The 19,969-nt window shown below is 35.1% G+C and overlaps 3 protein-coding genes across 3 annotated transcripts; 1 reads left to right on the forward strand and 2 right to left on the reverse strand.

The window, feature by feature from the left end:
- Positions 1–1,356: 1,356 nt before the first annotated feature.
- On the reverse strand, positions 1,357–9,623 carry LOC132631708 (putative nitric oxide synthase). Its single transcript, XM_060347387.1, has 13 exons — positions 9,098–9,623; positions 7,830–8,015; positions 7,142–7,228; positions 6,963–7,042; positions 6,525–6,606; positions 5,406–5,426; positions 5,226–5,271; positions 3,538–3,656; positions 2,777–2,890; positions 2,566–2,673; positions 2,388–2,477; positions 1,940–2,049; positions 1,357–1,814 (listed from the first exon to the last, which is right to left on the reverse strand). The coding sequence occupies exons 1-13, from the start codon at positions 9,488–9,490 to the stop codon at positions 1,577–1,579; spliced, it is 1,674 nt and encodes a 557-aa protein (XP_060203370.1). The 5' UTR covers positions 9,491–9,623; the 3' UTR covers positions 1,357–1,576.
- Positions 9,624–11,212: 1,589 nt separating this feature from the next.
- On the reverse strand, positions 11,213–13,123 carry LOC132633978 (probable aquaporin TIP5-1). Its single transcript, XM_060350320.1, has 3 exons — positions 12,844–13,123; positions 12,249–12,493; positions 11,213–11,776 (listed from the first exon to the last, which is right to left on the reverse strand). Exons 1-3 carry the CDS (start codon positions 12,980–12,982, stop codon positions 11,390–11,392), a joined length of 771 nt encoding a protein of 256 aa, XP_060206303.1. The 5' UTR covers positions 12,983–13,123; the 3' UTR covers positions 11,213–11,389.
- A 2,770-nt stretch (positions 13,124–15,893) lies between these two features.
- LOC132631709 (uncharacterized) lies at positions 15,894–19,117 on the forward strand. Its single transcript, XM_060347388.1, has 2 exons — positions 15,894–16,054; positions 18,613–19,117. Exons 1-2 carry the CDS (start codon positions 16,005–16,007, stop codon positions 18,848–18,850), a joined length of 288 nt encoding a protein of 95 aa, XP_060203371.1. The 5' UTR covers positions 15,894–16,004; the 3' UTR covers positions 18,851–19,117.
- The last annotated feature ends 852 nt before the right edge of the window (positions 19,118–19,969 follow it).

Here is a 19,969-nt window from a genome sequence, read left to right on the forward strand (position 1 = left end):
TATATGCCTGAAGGCAATAAGGTAGAGGTTTGCATTAAGGCAAAAGATTTTTTTTTTTTATTCAGTTGGAATTTTGCAAAACTCCTCATTGTATTCGGCGAAGGACAAAAATTAAAGACCAGTGCATTTCAAGGGCAATCCGCACAAAAAAATATTTCGAGGCTCGTAATTTTATTCTGGTGGGTCATTGACACTTTTGTCCCCATTTTGTGTTGGTGTTTAATTGTTGTCCCTCATAACAAATGCTAATTCTTTTGCCCTCATAAGAAATGCTAATTTTTTTTTGCATTCTTAACCAACTTATGACCCACTAGGCATAAAATATTTCTCTTAATTTCGGATGTAGCCAGCGACTACACCTCAACATATGACTTGGATTTTAAACATTGAGAAAATGAACAAAACAAATCCTTAACTTGCAAATTTCTCTTACGCTTGTGGATTATCAAAACCAATCCTTTGAGCTAAATTAGACATAGAACAGGTTGTTTTTCTATATATATATATATATATACATACACTAGAGGTTGCAATTTTTCGATATCCAAAAATGATGGAGAACAAAATCAAAATTATTATTCAAGGAATCACGTTCTTTGACCAAAGGATAAGAAAAAATGTCAATCGTTTTGGGATAGATAAAGTTAAATTGTTTTGCTTTTCTTAATTGGATATCTTCCATGATGTCTGACCATTTTAAGTGTTAGGGAAAATGTGTAAAGGCGACTATTAAGACTTTAAGTTTATTACATGTGTTTTAATTATACTATAAGATTATTCAAACGTTTTGATTTCTCTTTTAAACTAAGATTTTATTTGCACATAAAAAAAACAACATATAACAATTGTTAGGGAGGAGTACTAGGAAGTCCCCATTGAGGGGCAAAGAGCTCCTTAACAAAAGTGACTGAGTACTCAAACTCGAAATCTTTAATTATGAAATAAGGATAAAGGTGTGCTTGCTACTCCACCATAACCCTTGTTGGTAACTATAACACCTTTTTGGTTATATGTATTTTGTATTACTCGCGCCTCACATATCTATCTATTCAGGACGCATATGTTATCCAATTTACCCAAGTTGGGACATTTTCCTTCTTTTTAAAAAAAAGAAAAAAAAAAAGTCGGGCATTTCCGTGAGAAGCTGCAGAACATGAAGATACAATTTTATCTGCTACTGGATTGTCTTCCTCAATTAACTCTACAGTGTAATTCTGCAGTCAGATCTACCATCTCTTTGGGTTTGGTGGAATGTTTAGAGATTTATGATCGTCAAATTGATAGATTTCCCCTAGCCAGCTGCAAAAATTGGTACCATGGCTGTTTTACAGACAGCATATGCATGATATATTCGGATTGAAGCAATCAAAGTGGATTTAAACTATATACACCTACAGTGCAAGATTTTTTTACATTAACCATGTATACTCGTTGTAGCAGGTACCCTGCACTATTTTCCCAGGTTAGGCACCTATTTTTACAACGATTACCTACAGTTATCATTTAATTGAACTAATAATGTAAAAATAATTAATGCCGTCAATCATATAAAAGGTAAAACTCAAACTAGTAACAATCAGAAAAACCATTTGGGTCTCATTTCTGATTCCTCCTCTGTCAACTCCCTGTAGTCGTACCACTGTCCTCCAGCTTTGCCAACAGGCATAGGAGGTCGAACAAAAATCTCTACTGGCTTCGGGACATGGACAACAAATGTTAGCTCTCCAGCTGTAACTTCTGAAACTGGATTAGGTTTTCCGGCTGGTACAACGGAGAACCATCCAAGACCAGATATAGCCACATCGCAGGTAGGTCTATTGCGACAATTTGCAACACAGAAAAAAGAAGCATATTAGGCATCCAGATAGTCACTTTTTTTTTTTTTTTTTTTTTGAGAAAGAAGATCGTGTCACAATTTGTGAGACATGAATGTGCTCACCTCTCAATATCTTCATAGTTAATTTGTAACTGGCGCTTCATTTCAAGTCCCATCCAGTCCTCTGCTTTTTCTTTTCCTGTCGGAGGTGTCAATAGAACTCCTAGTTCTTTCTGCAACAATGAGAGATGTTTCAAGTGCAAAGTACATATATTGACTACTCTACCTATTGTTTAAGGCTTCGCTATGAAATTATCATGAAGGTAAGCAACGGTTGGAACAAAAAGAATAAGAACCCATGAATTCTACAACTTAATTTTCCTTCATTCAACTCTCTTCCTAGAAAAACAAGAAAAAAAAAAAAAAAACAGAAAAGGAACTTCCATATTTCTTTCAATTCTGTATCTGTGTGTGCTGTGCTTTTTTTCTCTTTCTTTTACATTGCCATCCATACCCCGAAAAGGTCAAAGGTCAGAGACCACTTAGTATAAATACGAGAGTTTGGCATTACCTTGTAGAATTCATCTGCTTCATCAGTAGGCACTATGTGAATTTGCAATGCCTTGGGTCCATAAAATGTCAAACAAGTCTCTGGGAGAACCTGAAGTAATATTAAAGTGAGCACCAACTGAAACTGACTGATCGGGAAAGCTTATATATGCAAAGGAGACTAGATTTTTATGAGAAACCTTCAAAGCATCAATTCGCACAAGGCCTCCCCAGAATATTGATAATCCACTCAAGCCACTTGATCTCACTCGGTCAGCTATTTGTGAGTCCAAGTTTAGCGCAGAGCTCTGTTTCATTAGAAAACCAGGAAAAAAAGAGAGAAATACTCAATACACGTCAAGTTTGATCACATCAAAATCTCTTAAAGCAAATGTTGGAGAAAGAGCATACTGAAAAAGCTTGACCCCGAAGACGACTTTGTGGAGCAAGAGTAGGGAGATCTTCCGCATGAATAACTGCAGCTTGCCTATGATGAAGATGGACTCCAGGGGTATCATACAATTTCTAAATTGTAATAAAGCACATAAAAACTGTTAAAATCACACAAACTGGAAGAAATATCAATCTATCAAGTATTCATCTTTAATGTTGGAATATTTTTTGAGAAAAAGAAAAGACAAGAAAGTTAGGATTCATTCAGCAATTAGTGTGTGTCACATTAAGGACAATAGCTATGGTGACTTTGATTAATGTCATCAGCTATTATGAATCTTTATTCATAGGATTCATTCAGCAAATTAGTGTGTGTCACATTAAGGACACTATGGTGACTTTGATTAATGTCATCAGCTATTATGAATCTTTATTCATTTTTCTCAAGAATGATTTATCAGCATTGTGTAGATTTGGTTTCCTGGGCTTCGTTTGAGACTCAAAAAGGTTATGAGCAGCTTGAAGCTTTGGTCAAATGTTTTAGTACTATTCTAACAGAGTTTCACTGTGGAACTAAATATTCAAGCATTAGGGAAAAAAATTCTCAACCGCAAATTAAGTTCCCACGAGTTTAATTGAAGTTAGATAGGATCTCTTCCTCTTTAAGATTCAAGAACTACACTTTTAACTTTCCCTTGCACGCGGTAATTCAAACACCATTTTAGAAGCTATCACATAAAGAAGTTGGATGATCATTTGCCATAGTGAGATACACTTACCCCACCACTAAGGAAAGCATCAATTGGGATTGGACCCAGTGTCGTTCCAGGAACAGCTGATTGTATTGGTTTGTATTTTCGTGCAGAGGCTGCAATTGGGTCCTTGTATGACATTGTATCTGATTACACAGTCACAGTAAGATAGAGTAATAACAGAAAAAAATGAGGAGTGGACAAAGCAATGAAAGAGCAGATTTAAAGAACAAGCATGCATTAAAAGAGAAGACTGAAAACTACAATTCCGGATTGCCATTATATTGGTAGCACATTAGTCCAGGTCAAAGCAAGATTTCATTGGAAAATTGAAGCGACCATCACTTGGTAAAATTTCATATTAATAATCTATTAAATAAAAAGAAATTGATAAGCTAAACTCATAAAATATGATGTTGGAAGTAATGGAAAGAGTACATCCGCATATTAGGTTATGTTGGGTAGGCAGACTTGTCGACGAGATCTTTCTAGTGATTTCGCAGAACAAAATTCCAATTTGAGACAAACTCTATGACCATAGACACTAGAAACCTGCTCTTTTTTAAAGTGACATGGGAAAAATAAGTGTTTTTCTTTTTTGATAAGGAAAAATAAGAAAATAACAAAATGAGATAAGGCATCGTTACCCCCCTGAACTATACCCGAAGTTGCTACGACACACCTTACCTTTTCCTGGGTCCTATTATCCCTTAAACCTTTTTAAAAAGAAATAATTACCTCCTAAACGTTGATGTCCACTCTCATATGGAAGAGTGACATACACTCTCCTTGCCACACGTATATTTATTTGTTTTTTTTTAATTTTTTTTTTTTGGCTTACGTGTCAATTTTTTTAAAAAAAAATGAAAAACTGAATTTTCTTCAAAAAAAATATTGAAAAATGGATATTTAAAAGATCTGAAAATTTGTTTTTTTTTTTTTTTTAAAACCCGTATTTAAAAAAAAAAAACTGAAAACATGGATTTTTTTTTAAATATGGAAAAATTGATTTTTTTTAAATATGGAAAACTTGATTATTTTTTAAAAATGTATTTAAAAATCTTGATTTTCATGATTTCATTTTGTTAGGACACTTATATTTTTCAAATAAAATCTGGATTATTAAAAAAAAACTGAAAAAAGTGTTTTTCTTGTCAAATGTGAAAAACTGAATTTTATAAAAATTTGGAAAAATTAATTATTTTTTTAAAATGTGGAAACCCCGTTTTTTAAACTAAATTTGGAAAACTAGATTTCTAAAAAAAGGGATTTTTCATATTTTTTAAATACAATTCAGTTTTCCATATTTTAAGAAAATACAGATTTTTAAGAAAAAAATAAGTTTTCCACATTTTTGTGCTTCTCACTCTCCCAAAGAGAGTGAAACACACTCTCCTTGCCACGTCAATGCTCTCTCTTGCCACATCAGCCTTTAGGGGGTAATTATTCCGTTTTTAAAAAGTTTAGGGAGACAATAGAATCCAGGAAAAGGTAAGGTGTGTGTGTCGTAGCAACTTCGGGTATAGTTTAGGGGGGTAATGATGCGTTATCCCTAACAAAATTACAGCAATAGCAATCAAATCTAAGGGTTCATGTATTGCAACTCAGCTACTGCATTTGAGCCCCCAAAGAGAAAACACTTTTTAAGAACTAAACCTGTGTACTAAATCACCCACCAACAGCTTGATGAATACGGGGGCTCATAAACGACTTACTTAACAGCGCATTGATGAATGCAGATTTTCCAACGTTTGCTGAACCCTGAAAGTCAATAGCACTTGATATTTACATAAATTGATTCCAGACAACTAAGAATTAAATTCAAGAAGTCACAAAGACACAGCACAAAAAAATAAAATGTGACTAATCCTCAGAGTCCAAGTTCAGATACTGACCAGAATGTATACATCCCTTCCCTGCAGGAAAATATTAATAGCAGATTAGTAAGCCGTAAAATGGTGTGAAGAAATGGAATCTAAAAGTAAAGCCTGCCCTATGTTTGTAAGCAGGAAGAAAGTTCCTTTTACAAAGTAATAAAGATCCTTCAATTAAAATCGAGAAGGTTCATCTAATAGCTGAAAGAACAAGCAATTGGGCTTGATTCAAAAAATACTGGACAACCAAGATTATTTCAAGTTGGAATTGGGCATTCAAGTATTGAATAATGATCACAAGATATCTAAATATATGAGAAAGAACTAACAAGCCTTTAATGCAAATTACTAGCAAGATGGATTGAACTTTTACTTGAAGAGATTGATTTGATTCCATTAGGTGTCTTTATTACTACATATTCAGACTCAATCTCTTTCATACTTAACTTTATCCAGTTTCTGTCTAAAGAGATACATCAAACAGAATCACGACACGTCTATTTATTTATCAGCTCATTCAGCGATGGATGAACTAGAATAAACCATGAAATAGTAGTTCCAGCAAACATGAGGTTTTTCCTTTGGGGGATGCTAAATGAGATTCTGAGGGAATGGGCCACAGCATACTGATCAGCATCCCAAAAAAAGATGCAATGCAGACATCGCAATGCAAACATCCTATTTAGATATAAGGATCTCCTGATGGTAATTTTATTGCGTTCTAGTCCAAGTGAAAGTTGGTAAGCGTCAAAATTTTAAGAAGAAAGTGCATGAATATGTACATATCAAAATTCATTTTTTTTTCTTTTAATGACAAGGGAACCCGCAGCCGCTACCCTTTGGGTGCGCACAGGGTAAACCCCGCTCCTGTGCACTAGCCCGCAAACCACACAAGTGAGACAACCCGCACTAGGCACAAGCCATGTGCGACGAGCTTGACCCAGAAGGCAAATCCCTACTTTCGTAGGCAGGGGGTTTCGAATCTGAGACCTCCATTATGGAAGCCCCATGCTTAACCAACTGAGCGACCCTTGCGGGTTTAAAAATTCATATTTTCGAACAATAGCCATACAAAACAAAGGCAGTTTTATCCAAAAATGGACAAATGTAATCTTACATCTTCATAGAGAAGAAACCGACCTTTTTCTCTTTTTGGATTTCTGACACCACCCCAGAGATTCCAACCAATGACTTTGAACTTGTTAAATGAACACTCAGAACACTGCAAAAAGGAGCATACTATTAACATTACCAGTTTTAAAAAAAAAAAGCATACTATTTTAGATTTTTATGTGATCTTTTTGTTCTTGGGATTAGAAGTCTGAAATGATACTTACCTAAACTACAATCACTAACTGAATATTACTACTAAACAGGAGAGAGATACTCAAATTACTACAAGTGAACATAATCTCCAAAAGGATCACGCAAAAGCAATACTGGTTAGTGGTTATAGATGACAAACTGACAATTAGGATCTCAAAAGAAGCAAGCCAACTAATCCAAGCTGAAGCTATAACTTCTATTGCACCATACGAGTCTAATATATAAAGGATACATAATACACCTCAAACTTACTTAAGCTTCTTCTTCATTGTGGCTTCCACAACCCAGTCACCGACACAATTAAGATCAGTTTCTTTTGGAAGAAGATCCACCTTAAGAAAGTGAAATAGAGAATGCAAAATATGTTAGTCGGAAAAAATATACAAGTTAGTATTGCCATTAACTGTATATCACTTAGTTGCTATTATTACCTTAGTTATAACCAAAATTATGGGATTTGCACCAGCAAGATCTCGCACACGAGCCAAAAAACTGCCATTGAAGTCTACAATATCAACCTACATGTGGTGATCATGAAAGCACAAAGAGCACAGAAAACACAAATAAACAAGGTTTAGTAGTCGATGACATGAATTCGAAAATGAGAACATTGTTTAATCAATATAGTAATAACACCAGGGTGATCAATCTTAAGACTAAAATACAAGCTTTCACAAGGTTGGATGATAATTCTTCAACCCATTAGATAAGAGCTTAATTTGTCTGACATTGTTAATTGATGAAAGCATTTGCTCATCAGTGAGTTTCATTGCAAAAAAACTCACTTGTATACTTAGCATCAATAATAAGTAATGTTTTTCATAGTAAACTACAATCTTCATTTTTTTAACAAGAAAAATGCTACTTGAAATGTTATTATCCGTCAATTACTTCCTGGTTTCAAGGCTGTTCAGATTTATCAAGGATTCCTAATGCACAGATAATAAGCCTAGGCTGAGCCCGAGGCCTACAAATTCAACGCAGGATAAAGCTGTATAGCCGTTCAAATAGGACAGTGAACATATGAATAAAGCAGTCAGGATAATACTCTGGCAGCACCCGAGATTAGAACATCATTAAGAAATCACAAACAAATTGGAGTTGTTTTTCAGTGATTACCAATTTAACAATCAAAGCTTTCTCATAGCGCAAATGAGACAACTTTTCTCGAAGCTCTTCTGCTGAAACAAATTGCTTGCCTCCGGGATAACCTCCATTTCCACCTACTGCAGTTATCATGTGCCCATGAGATAATAGGCGACACCGTCCACAAAGAATTTTACGAAGTTGGTGATGTTTCTTTTTCTGTCATCCACCCCAAAAAAAAAACTGAGTGAAAGCATCAACAGTAAACTTATACTCCCTCCGTCCAATTTTACTTGTCCACTTTACTAAAAATAGATGTCCGTTTTTACTTGTCCAGTTTAGAAAAACAAGAGATAATTTATCATTTTTTTTCTAATTTACCCTCATTATTAACTACTCCCTCCGGATCAAAAAGAGTGTCCACTTAGGCATTTGCACACCCCTGAAGAAAATACAAACTCCTAGACAAAATAGGTAATTTGACTAAACTGTCCCTAATTAAATAGGTATTGGATTTGATCACATAACACTTAATAGGGGCAAATCTGAAAAGATTAGGTTAATTTTTTCTTGATTTGATAAGTGGACACTCTTTTTGACCCAAGAAAAGAAGGCTTAGTGAACACTCTTTTTGATCCGGAGGGAGTATTAAGTAGTAATTATTTCCAATTCATTTCTCAATGAGTGAGATGACTTATAATAAATAGGGTGATATAATAAAATTATCATTCTATTTATTGCTTCTTAAGGGGTGTGCCAAGTCAAACATGGACAAGTAAATATGGATGGAGGGAGTACAATCCATATCTCGGAAATAACAGTAGCAATCTAACAAATTTAGTGAATATGATACTTTACCAAGTTAAAATTTTGAGATAATGGTCAAAAACAACCTGAAGTATCACTTTTTTGCGAGCCTTTTACCTGAACTATCAAGTGTTTGCGTTTCCTACCTGATCACCAACAATTTATCAAAACACACCACAAAATTAATAAGTCAGCTGCCACGTCGACGAAATTTTATGGGCAGATTAAGTTGTCACACGCCCTATAGCAATTGTATTCAAACACTTGGTCTAGTCAGATTCAAGGCGTGTTTCGATAAATAGTTCAGGTAGAAAACACAAACACCTAATCGTTGAGTAGAAAACTGGCAAAAAAAGGTGATACTTAGGTGTGTTTTGACCATTATCTCTAAAATTTTGAGGATAAATTAGTTGAGTAGAACTCCCAAAACAAAATAGACTTTATGACAAATGGATAGAACGCATTAGCAAACAAAGTAGAAAACTCGATAATACCAAATCGTATGTGTCCTGGTCAACATAACCAGGAGCATCCACTTCCAATGTATGTAAAGGAGCTCCACAACCATAACAACAAGGAGCCAAGTTGGAAACATTGAGAATTCTATCTTTCTTCTTCTTTTTCTTGTTAGTTGTAGTTGTGGCTAACACAGATGAAGCTTGTTGGCGTTGAAGATATATGTCACCTAGGGTCGGGGCAGCAGCTCCATATCCCTCGGGTTCGGATTCTGAGATAGTGATCTGTGTGGATTTGCAGAGGATAAGGTTGGGTTTGGGAGTAGTGTGGAATTTGTGCATGTTAAGCTTACTTGCTGAATTTTGGTAATTGGGAATGTGAAATGGGCAAAGGGAAGATAAGGAGGATAGAGCTACGAGTTTAGGCGCCATTGTCGACCTACTTTCTCAATTGTCACTCGCTCCTATTATGCTCCAACACAAGGATATTGAACACATAATATTATTCTATTTCTATGTACTGCAATAACTCATTTTCTGTTCTTGGTAAGAGGAAATGTAAATCTTTTGTTTATTTACCGTGCTTTGTTGGGGGAGATTTTGCTTGTCAAAATTTCACAAATTTATTGACGTGTTTTGTTAAATTTGTATTATTACTTCAATATAGTTCTATAAACTACCAAATATAATACTTATGTTTTTCTCTTTGAAGGAACCAAAAATGCCGAGTCATATATTATAAGGGCCAAAAATATATTTTAAGTATTTAACTTATTTGCGTAATGTGTTAAGAACGCTTGAAAACATACAAAATGATGCAATGTTGAAATGAGAAACAAGAAACTAAGAACAATAAAATAAAAGGATATGGAATCAAAAGCAACCAAAAGCTATATTAAAGCTTAAGACCTCAATTGAATTAACCAAAACAATCACCTAAAATTATGAAGTGAACCTAAATGGAATTGTATTCCCAAACAACCCCTCTTCCAAACCAGGTTCAACAAGAGCTTATCCCCCTAAGCCTCTCAAAATTCTCTCTTAAGAACAACATCAATATTCATATTCATCAAAATCTAAAACTAAGGAATAAAATGACATAATGTGGTATGTATACTAAACTAGGTAAGACTAAAAGATAGGCTTATTACAAAAATATCCTTAATGAAATAAAAGTCTTCTTTAGTCTTCTTTAGGGATGATAGTTTGCATTCAAAAAATAGTCTCCTTGCATAAATAGTCTTTTCCTCCCTACTTCAAGTATTCTTTCAAATGGAGTCTTTTACTTCCATTTTAGCACGTTCTTAAGCTTCAAGCCTTCACTCCAAGCACCCTCTAAGCCTTCAAAGTAGTGACTTGATGAAAAGTCCATGAACTTCCTAGCTCGAGGTGTGCAAGTTCTAGAGGAAAGTTGGCTTGCATCACAAAATCTTTTACAAAATATTTGAACAAAAAATATATAATAGAAACAATTTATTATGTGTTCAGGTATTTAAGGAGTTGTTTATGTATTAAGCCTATATACTATTATTACATGTATTATTAAGTGCTTCGCAAGAGGATCGCATATCTACTTTCAGTTGATATAGTTGTGATCACATTTTACCAAATTTCTCAACCCGAATTTTACTAAAGTAAAAAAAAAAGAAGGCAAAATAATAATTTAAATCAGTTTTATCAACACGAGTAAATGCTTCATTCCATTTCATCTCTTGCATAAAAACAGGAACTAGTTTGATTACTTCATAATGGTCTGAAGGAGGATAGACGGGCTCTATTTATCGACTAGGGTTATTCGAGCTTTAATTACTCTGAATGAGATATGTTGCAAGTCCGAATTTTTAGATAGCAATTTTGCTAACAGCAGTTCACAATTTGAATACTTGAATCAATGAAAAGATAGGAAAAGGATAGCAGCCATTAACTAACCTCTTTATCAGCTCATGAGAATTGACTAGTGGATCATTAGATCATTGGTGGACTTGTTAGCTAACACTTTAATGTGTTAGACTAGATCATCAAGAAGATAATAAGCAGGTGGGTTCATAGATGGGGAATCCTATTCCTCCTATGGTCCTTTTTTGGGAGTTATGGTTGATGATAGTTATCCAAATAACGCATTATATAAAAAGTAGTTGAGAGCATTATTTTCACTCTTTAAATTGACATTAATATAACAAAAAAAGAAGTCTTGAATAATCTTAATTTGCCACTAAAACAACTAACTAGACTATGATTAAGCACTTTGATGTTCTACAAAAGAAAAGGTGACATTCTATTTTACAGACTATGAATACGTAATACAACAAAAGCAACTAAAAACTGCAGCACTTAAACAACAGTAATCCCACCACCTATTCCCATCAAAGACTCAGTCACTTGTGCAGGGAAAACCACATTATCATACACAAGCCCAGCTATGGCTGCACCAATGAAAGGTCCAATCCAGTACACTGCTTGATTCTTGAAGCTGCCTTTGACAACAGCAGAGCCAAATGAGTAAGCAGGGTTCATTGATCCCCCAGTAAATGGGCCTGAAGCCATGACATTTGCTCCAACAATAAGGCCAACTGCCAATGGCCCTATTGCTGCGTGGATGCAACGTCTAGGATCAGCAGCTGCATAAACTGTGTACACTAAACCAAATGTCATTACGCCTTCGAGTACTGCTCCTCCAAAACCAGTCATGTCTTGAGGAATTCCATGTGTTGGAATTTGCTGCAATTATTACAAAAAGAGAAAATCAGCGTGTACCATAATCAGCAAATTATTATAGAAGAATGAGTTCAGATTCAAGATGTTGATCATTGGATTCAGGAAATTATAGAACGTGAAACTGAAAATTCTCTAGTTTATTTCATTTGGCAAGATCTAGAGATAAGGCTATTCTAGTATGTTGCTAGAACTTAGCGTTGCTACGTAACTAAAATTTGCAACACAAGTAAAGGGAAAGTCTTTGCAATGAAATTCTTTTGGCAAATTGGCACTGAGAGGAACGTGTTAATTAAGCAAACGAATTTCAAACCAAACTCAATTGCAAAAGTGAACTCATAGTTGGGAAATGCGCAAGATCATATAAGGAGACAACAATATATTTCCTCAACAAATGTGGGATATTTAACATGTAAAAAGGACCACAAGCATGGAAATTTCTTAAAACCGAAAGCTATATATATTCAAAATAACTAACCTGGTTAGTGAATTTGAGAAGAAGACAAGCCATGACAGACCCAAGCATCTGAGAAATCCAGTAGAATATAGACATGGGAATACTTATATGGCCTCCAATAGCCATGCCGAACGTCACAGCCGGATTCACATGGCCTCCGGATATATTGGCTGATATATACACTGCCACGAACAACGCAAATGCATTTGCTACTGCAACTGCCACTAGACTAGATGGATCTGATGTCGCATCAGGCATCATTTTCCCTGTAAAATCACATTATATAAGTTATACAACACTTAAGAGCACCATTTCACTTTAATTAACAAGTCAGAAATGCCATCATACACTACTATGATCAGGGGCGGAGTTAGCATAAGACTTGCAGTAACGTTGGTTCAAAATTTGTATTTGTCTTGAAAAACTCATTTAATATGTATAAATTGCTACTTTAAGACTCAGTAACTTAAACGAATTAGAATCCCAAATCCACTAGCTTCAAATCCTGGCTCCGCGTCTGACTATAATTGTGGTAATTTACAATATTTTACTACGTAAAATGTAGTCTTGATGATAAAATTTGTTTTCTTGAATAAGAGAAAGATCAAGAACTCACGGGTAGACATGGTGGCGCCGGCAGCAGCGAAGACGAAAAAGAAAGTGGAGAGAAACTCAGCTACATATGATCGGAGGGCATTGGGAGTGACAGAGTGTTGCAAGCGGGAAGCAAGTGTGGCCATTAATGGTGATTTCATAAAGAAGAATTAAGAGAAGATGTTGAATTCAATATTGCTCTAATCCTCTTTTTTCTCAAAGAAAAAGACAGAATGAAATCGTTTAGCAGACAGTTGAGCGGTTTCCAATAGTTTATATATAGAATTTTGAGAGGAGTTGCAACGATTCCTGAAGGATTTTGATTCAAATATTAACCGCCAAAATACAGGTGGCTCTTTCTGCTTAACTGCATGCTTATGACCAACTTGGGCTACTTGTTGGGCTGTTCCAACCAATGGACCGTCAAAATTTTCACAAGGGCCTGGAACGGATGATTTTGACAAATAGCCACCTTTTTGGCTACCGACGGAAAATCAACCAGTGTTTCAAAGGTAATTGAAAAAATGTCACACGCCAAATCAGGTCATTTGGACTTTTGTCCGCAAAAAGTAAAGACCAGCCCATTTGAAGGGAAACCGTGCAATTACGTCTTCCAAATCTAAGGACACCTAGAGAGCTATTACTCAATAAGCAAAACCCAAACGAAATTAAACCTGTATGAAATATGTAAACCATAAGAGATTCAAAATAAGTTTAAAACATTTTTTAACACAAAAGCAGAAGTCTAAGGCCCCGTTTGTTCATAGATAAAATCACTTTTTTTTTTAATTTGGAGTTGGAGTTGGAGTTAGAGTTGTGTTTGGCCATAGTTTTTGAAATTGTAATTTTTGGTGAAATGTAGTTGTAAAAAAGTGAAAAAAGTGAAATTTTTTTTAAAAACAAGTTTTTTTAGTTTTTGTCATTCCGGAATACAACTCAAGTTGTATTTGGAATTCTCATAGTCAAACGCTGATTTCGGAAAAAAGTGAAAAAAAAATTCGGAATAAAGTGAATAATTCGTATGGACAAACGGGGGCTAAGAATACAAATGAAATTCAAAACTAGTCCCATAATTTACTAGCACATAGTCCAAGGAGCATCTAAATAGACTATAAATACAAGGAAAAGTTAAATATTTAGCCGAGCGGTAAACAATAATTACATTCGCTAGTCAAATTTATAAAAAAATATATACACTATTATATATATATATATATATATATATATATATCTTTTACATATTAATTTTAAGGGAAAAGGGTGAAATATGCACCTCTACTTTAGTTTATTGGTAACTTTGCCCTCCGTTAGCCAAAGTAATCAAATATATCCCCCGTTAGCCAAAGTGATCAAATATGTCCCTCCGTTAGCCAAAGTGATCACTTATACCCTAAGTGGATGGAAATCTCCAATTCAACCAAAATTACCCATTTAATTAAAAATACCCATGCCCCATATTATAACCCGTCCCGACCCACAAAAAATAATTTCAACCCACCCAAATATATCCCTTTTACGTTCTAAAACATTTCAGTCCCATGTTTTGGTTCAGTTTTTTGACTGTTAGAACACCAATTACTTTCTTTTCAGGAGATATTTATATTTTGGCTGTTGTTTTAGCAAAAACTCATAAACTTGTGTAAAAAGGCAAGAGAAACAAAAAACTACAAAAGTTCCAAAAGGAGCCTTTCGAAGAATTAAATCACACGCAGCTACTTTGGCAATTCCCAAAAAAATCAAAGTCGAAATTTTCATAAAAGCAAAATTAAAACCAAACCAAAATGCCAGAGCAGATACTCCCTCTGTCCCAAAATAAAAAATAAGTGTCGTTTTGAATTTATTCACACCCATTGAAAAAACAATAAATAAAAGATATCATTTGGGTTATCCCTATTTATTACTCCTACTAGATGATTCTTGATAATTGAGCACTATTAGGAAGAATATAGTTGTGAACAGAATACAACGTAATTATTTTCTTGAATTCCTAAAGCAACAATTATTTTGAAGCAAAAAAAAGTTTCGCTCAAACACAGGAAAGAACAAAACATATGGGGCTGAAATGCTTTAGAACTTAAAAGGGATATATTTGGGTGGGGTGAAATTATTTTTGTGGGTCGGGGCGGGTTATAATATGGGGCATGAATATTTTTAATTAATGAGTAATTTTGGCTGAATTGGGGATTTCCATCCACTTAAGGGTATAAGTGGACTCTTTAGCTAACAGATGGATATATTTGATCACTTTGACTAACGGAGGATAAAGTTAGCCAATAAACTAAAATAGAAGAGTATATGTGACCCTTTTCCCTAGTTTTAATATACAAAAATATACATTTGGTGGTTATCATTTTGGTGCACAACTATTTATGTCAATTTCTCAACAATAAATGGGTATGATTTTGGATTGGGTTACTTTTAGAAGTTTTTACCCTGATTGCCTTTCAAAAGCACGGATCTTTAAATTTGTCCTCATATGTGGTCTTTAATTTTTTGTCCCTGTTGCTTATCTAATGAAAATATCCAGATTTACTGCGCTCGGCATAAGTTCTGTAATATTTTTATCCTCGAAAATCTAAATTTTGCCTTGCACGACACAAATTATGTAGGAACTAAGTTATCCGGCATAAGTTGTGTAGTATTTTCAGATTATGTTAAGTGTTAGAAAGTTTTGCCTTGTCCGGCATAACTTGTGTGGATGTTATGCTACATATGAGAAGTTAAACATAAAATATGTCGAGCGAAATCTAAACTTATGCCATTATTAAGAATTTGTTGGGTCCGGCATGACTTGTGTGAATGTTATGATACATATGTGAAGCTAAAGGTATACTATGCCGAACAAATTCTAAACTTATGTTGGTGTTCAGATTATGTTGGGTGTTAGAAAGTTTTGCTTTGTCTGGCATAACTTGTGAGATATTATAATACATGCGTAGAACCTAAACATAAACTATGTCGAACGAAATCGAAAGCTAAAATTTAAAGACCACAAATTTTAGGCACAAAAATTAAAGACCACCCCAAAATAGGGACATTTGTGTGAATTGCCTTGCTTTTACGAAAGAAAGGACCCATTGTATTAAATGGATCAGGATTGATCCGGGCGGGTTACAACTACTGTATGAATGTCAATTTCTCAACAATAGAGGCTCACTTTTGTTATGCATAATCAGACGAAAGATGGCAGCTCAAGAGGAAGTAAAACAACTGTCTGAGTGCTCAGTCTCCAAGTCAGTAGTCTTTCCTTATCCCTTTATTGGTTTTATATACACAAAATACACATATTTTTCTATCTGCAAATTTTCTGAATCCATTGTCAATTTTTTTAAGGATATTAGGAAAGAAATTTTGTACTTTTCATTTAGGTTTAAAGATTCTATGCTTCTCCCTTCTGACAACCAATCAAGATTTTGACCATGTCAAAAAACTTTTTTTTCCCATGTCAGAGCAAAGGGGGAAATGGGGAACAATTTCGTTATTTGATTTTTAATCGTTCTCCTAGCAAATAATTACTTTAGAATCAAAACAATGATTAAATCCACTTTTGGCTATAATAGGAGTTAGGAGGGGTAGAGCTAGACCGAAGAAGAACTGGGGGAGGGGATTAGACAAGACATGACATAACTCAGCTTACTGAGGATATGAAACCTAGAAAGTGTGGAGGTCGAGGATTAGGATAGGAGATTAGTAGGTAGCTGAGTATTCTCCTTATTAGTAGTATTAGTTAGTAATCGTGTAGATTCTTTTCTTCGAGGTGTACTGCTATCTGTTTCTTCATTTGCCTTTTATCTTACTACTTTGTTTTCATATTTATTCTTGATATCATGCTTCAAATCCTTTTTTTCTCGGGTCGAGGGTCTATCGGAAACAACCTCCCAACCCCCACAAAAAATGTAAGGTCTGCGTACATCCAACCCTCCCTGGACTCCACTAGTGGGAATACACTGGGTATGTTGTAGTTGATTAAATCCACAATGCTAACACATTGTATTGAGTTCAACTCTAAAGTTATCACAAAAAATGCAATCAGGATGTGACCTTACCGGTCAATGAAGAGCATGAAGTCCAGGATTGAAATCCCACTAGAGGCAGAAAAGTGAAACAACTTTTTTCAGTCGGCCTAAACCTTAGTAATCAAAATCATTAGGCACGGGAGGATGCGGGTATACAATAGAATAGCCGAGTTGTCTCCAAGCTATGTCATAAAAAGAGAAAGAAAATAACATATGAAAATGTTGAGGGTGTCAAGAAGGTTAGTGTCTAGTTTGCTTGCCTTAGAATTAACGGAAGTGGAACTTTGCTTAATTTGGGGGTGAGATTATTACAGACTTACGGTGGCTACTGAGGCGCTGCCCAATCTCTTTCCCCTTCTTGGTTTGTCATAAAGATTTGATCTATTTACTTGTATGGAACTCTTTCCTCCAATAATAAACAAATATAAACTACTAATTGTTTCTTGTGATGCTCTTCACCTTTTTATGTTTCAAACCATTACTTCTAAAACTTGTGTCAGGCAAAAATTTTGCTCTTAATAGATGTGTAGTTCAATGTAGGTCATGTTAATAAAGCAGCTAAATGCTTTGATTCAATAGGAAATGTCAAAGGAATGGGCGAATAATGGTGTTAGTATAATACTTCTCAAAATTACAAAAAATAAAAAAAAATGGTGTCAGTATAATATGTAGTGCCACCCACCTCTCATTGCCATTTCTAGTTCCTTTTAGGGTCATCATGCCTTGCACCGCAGATGATAGCAGTATCGTTCAGTGAAATATGAACAGGACAGTTATGAGAAACCAGTATGATGGATGATATTTATCCACACCACGTTTGATCGAATGTTTCATGCCACTTGTTATGTGCTCCATCTTCCAAAGTCACTATTTGATCCTTTCTATCTTAAACTGTATACGGTGTATGTTCTTTGGAAATAAACTTTCATGACCCTCTGGTGATTATCATACTGTATAAAATCACAGTCACGTTCATCTTGTCATTTCAAGTACTCTTCTTTGATAGAATTCAGTGTTATTATTTCGTGTTGCAGTTCTGATACAACTTCAAACTGTAACGGTCATGCTCTTCTATCTTTCTCATTTTTAAGTATTCTTTAGCCCTGAAAAATTCTAACCTGTTAGACGAATCCTTATTGACCATGTTTCTTCATTTAATTTCATATCAGGCCAACAGTATACGAAATAAAAATAATAAGTACTGGAACCTGAATATATTTAAGATTTTTCAGCCCTTGGGAGCTTGTGTGATGATTTTCTCCTAGGTAAATTTTTTGAAAGAGAAGGTTGGAATATCTTTGATCTCCATGAGGATTGCAGTTGTGACGTAATTTCTTGTCCGTATCATGCTGTTTAATATTCCTCTATCATTGCATTCGTAAAATCAACAGATGGAAAATTCAATGTGAACGCATTTATGTATCTATACATGGAGAGAAGTTGGCATTGTGCTCCTAATACATGTGTTAGATTGGTATTAAACCTTAAATTTGGAAGGGAGTAGGAAAGATTGAGGCAGTTTTCTTTATGTGGGTTCGGAAAAGGAGAGTTTTTCCTTGATTCGTATTTTTGAGCTTGCCTTCTGGCAATCAGGCAATGCATGGCATACCACAAATTCTGAATGCGAATGTTTGTATCTGTCATGAGAAATTGAATTCATGCTATACTTTGTTCTATTGGAGTGGTATAATCATGATTGCTTGTATATGGGCTGTGTTGCTTGTCTTATTTATTCTAGTCCGAAGCTTTCTGGTCTGATATTTAAATTACTGCAGTGCTCTGGGGACATGGGTTTTCTCTGTAGCTGGTGCATTGCTTGCAATTCCAGTGGGTATAAAACGAAAATCCTTGGCACCCCTTGTATTCTTTGGCACAACTGGGACGATGCTAGATATAATTATGGGTATCAGTGCTTGTGAAAGAGAACATGCAGAACGGCAAATGAAGCTTTTGGAAGAAGCACAAGGATCTGCTTCTGTTGATACCTTGGCTGATACTGCAACCGAACATTGATAGCATTCAGGCCGTCTGGACCTTGGCTTAAGCAGTTCATGTAGCATTTCGAGTACTGTTTGCTGTCAGTTTACTGTTTCCTTGGCTTGTAACTTGAATATCGTCATATGCTGAAAAGAAGTCAAATAATGTATGGTGTGATTACACTTGTGATGTGCCTTCACAACTATTTTTTTCTTAGGATGCTTTCTATCAGTAACAATGTAGAAGTCCAAAATTACTCCATCATGGCCTGATTGTTCTTAAATTACAGGGAAATTATTTTCATGCCTTGAGTTTGTTTTACATCCTTGTACTTCGGAGATGAAAGTAGTTTACATAACCTCTTACTCTATTCATTTCATTATGCGGCAAAATCAGATTAACGTTACTGTAATATTCTCACACCTTCCAGCAACCCATTCCAAGTTTTCTAAGCTCTAGTAAACAAACACCAGATTTGGTCCTCCAAAAGCATGTAGAAACATTACATTATTACAATGCAAGAAGAAACATAATGAAGATAAGGTTATCAGCCAACTCAAACAGTCGAAATAAGTTATTTCAAATAACTCTGCATGCCCTTAGACAAAGAGTTCGGCATTGAAGATCAACCAGGGCTGCACAGTTTAGGCGTAGTGCTGCAGTAAACTATATACAGAAACTTGGAATGCAGTCTTTTTTGAATGTGAAAAGGCACCAGCCAGCTTTTAGACAAAAGAACTGATTTTTTTTTGGTAGGATCAGCTTCCTAACTATTTTAAATAATATGAGACCGCCGAGGTCTTTGTTTTTAGTACAATCATCTGCTTCAATTCGTCCTTTTTGGAAATCTGTCAATCGGAGAAGCGCGACCAAGTTCATATCGAGATCGTGGTCAAGACTGAGTTCTAGTTTCCACCGCTCGTCCTTTTCAGAGGCCAAAACTTACATGATTTTCTCATGTTTTGGAAAATCAAATCGAAGTTCAGGCAGATAAATCGGGAGATCTTTGTAGAGGCTTGAGAAATGTTTTTCGAAACAACTTGTTTGGGCATCTTCTGGCCTTGGACTGGAGTAACTTCCACTCACACAAACCTTTACAACCAAAAGAATTTCTATGTGCAAGTATACAACACCACAATGACTACACCTCAATCC

Source organism: Lycium barbarum, chromosome 3 (genome assembly GCF_019175385.1).
Source record: "Lycium barbarum isolate Lr01 chromosome 3, ASM1917538v2, whole genome shotgun sequence".
NCBI classification, from domain to species: domain Eukaryota; kingdom Viridiplantae; phylum Streptophyta; class Magnoliopsida; order Solanales; family Solanaceae; genus Lycium; species Lycium barbarum.

Bases quoted from the DNA above. Each gene is read 5' to 3' on its own strand.
- LOC132631709 (XM_060347388.1), top strand. From the start codon at position 16,005: ATGGCAGCTCAAGAGGAAGTAAAACAACTGTCTGAGTGCTCAGTCTCC. The intron at 16,055-18,612 runs GTCAGTAGTCTT...AAATTACTGCAG, and splicing joins TCTGAGTGCTCAGTCTCCAA to TGCTCTGGGGACATGGGTTT.
- LOC132631708 (XM_060347387.1), bottom strand. From the start codon at position 9,490: ATGGCGCCTAAACTCGTAGCTCTATCCTCCTTATCTTCCCTTTGCCCA. The intron at 5,427-6,524 runs GTCGGTTTCTTC...ATTTTCCTGCAG, and splicing joins AAATCCAAAAAGAGAAAAAG to GGAAGGGATGTATACATTCT. The intron at 2,478-2,565 runs GTTTCTCATAAA...ATATTACTTCAG, and splicing joins TGCGAATTGATGCTTTGAAG to GTTCTCCCAGAGACTTGTTT.
- LOC132633978 (XM_060350320.1), bottom strand. From the start codon at position 12,982: ATGAAATCACCATTAATGGCCACACTTGCTTCCCGCTTGCAACACTCT. The intron at 12,494-12,843 runs GTGAGTTCTTGA...GTGATTTTACAG, and splicing joins CGGCGCCACCATGTCTACCC to GGAAAATGATGCCTGATGCG. The intron at 11,777-12,248 runs GTTAGTTATTTT...TAATAATTGCAG, and splicing joins TTCTCAAATTCACTAACCAG to CAAATTCCAACACATGGAAT.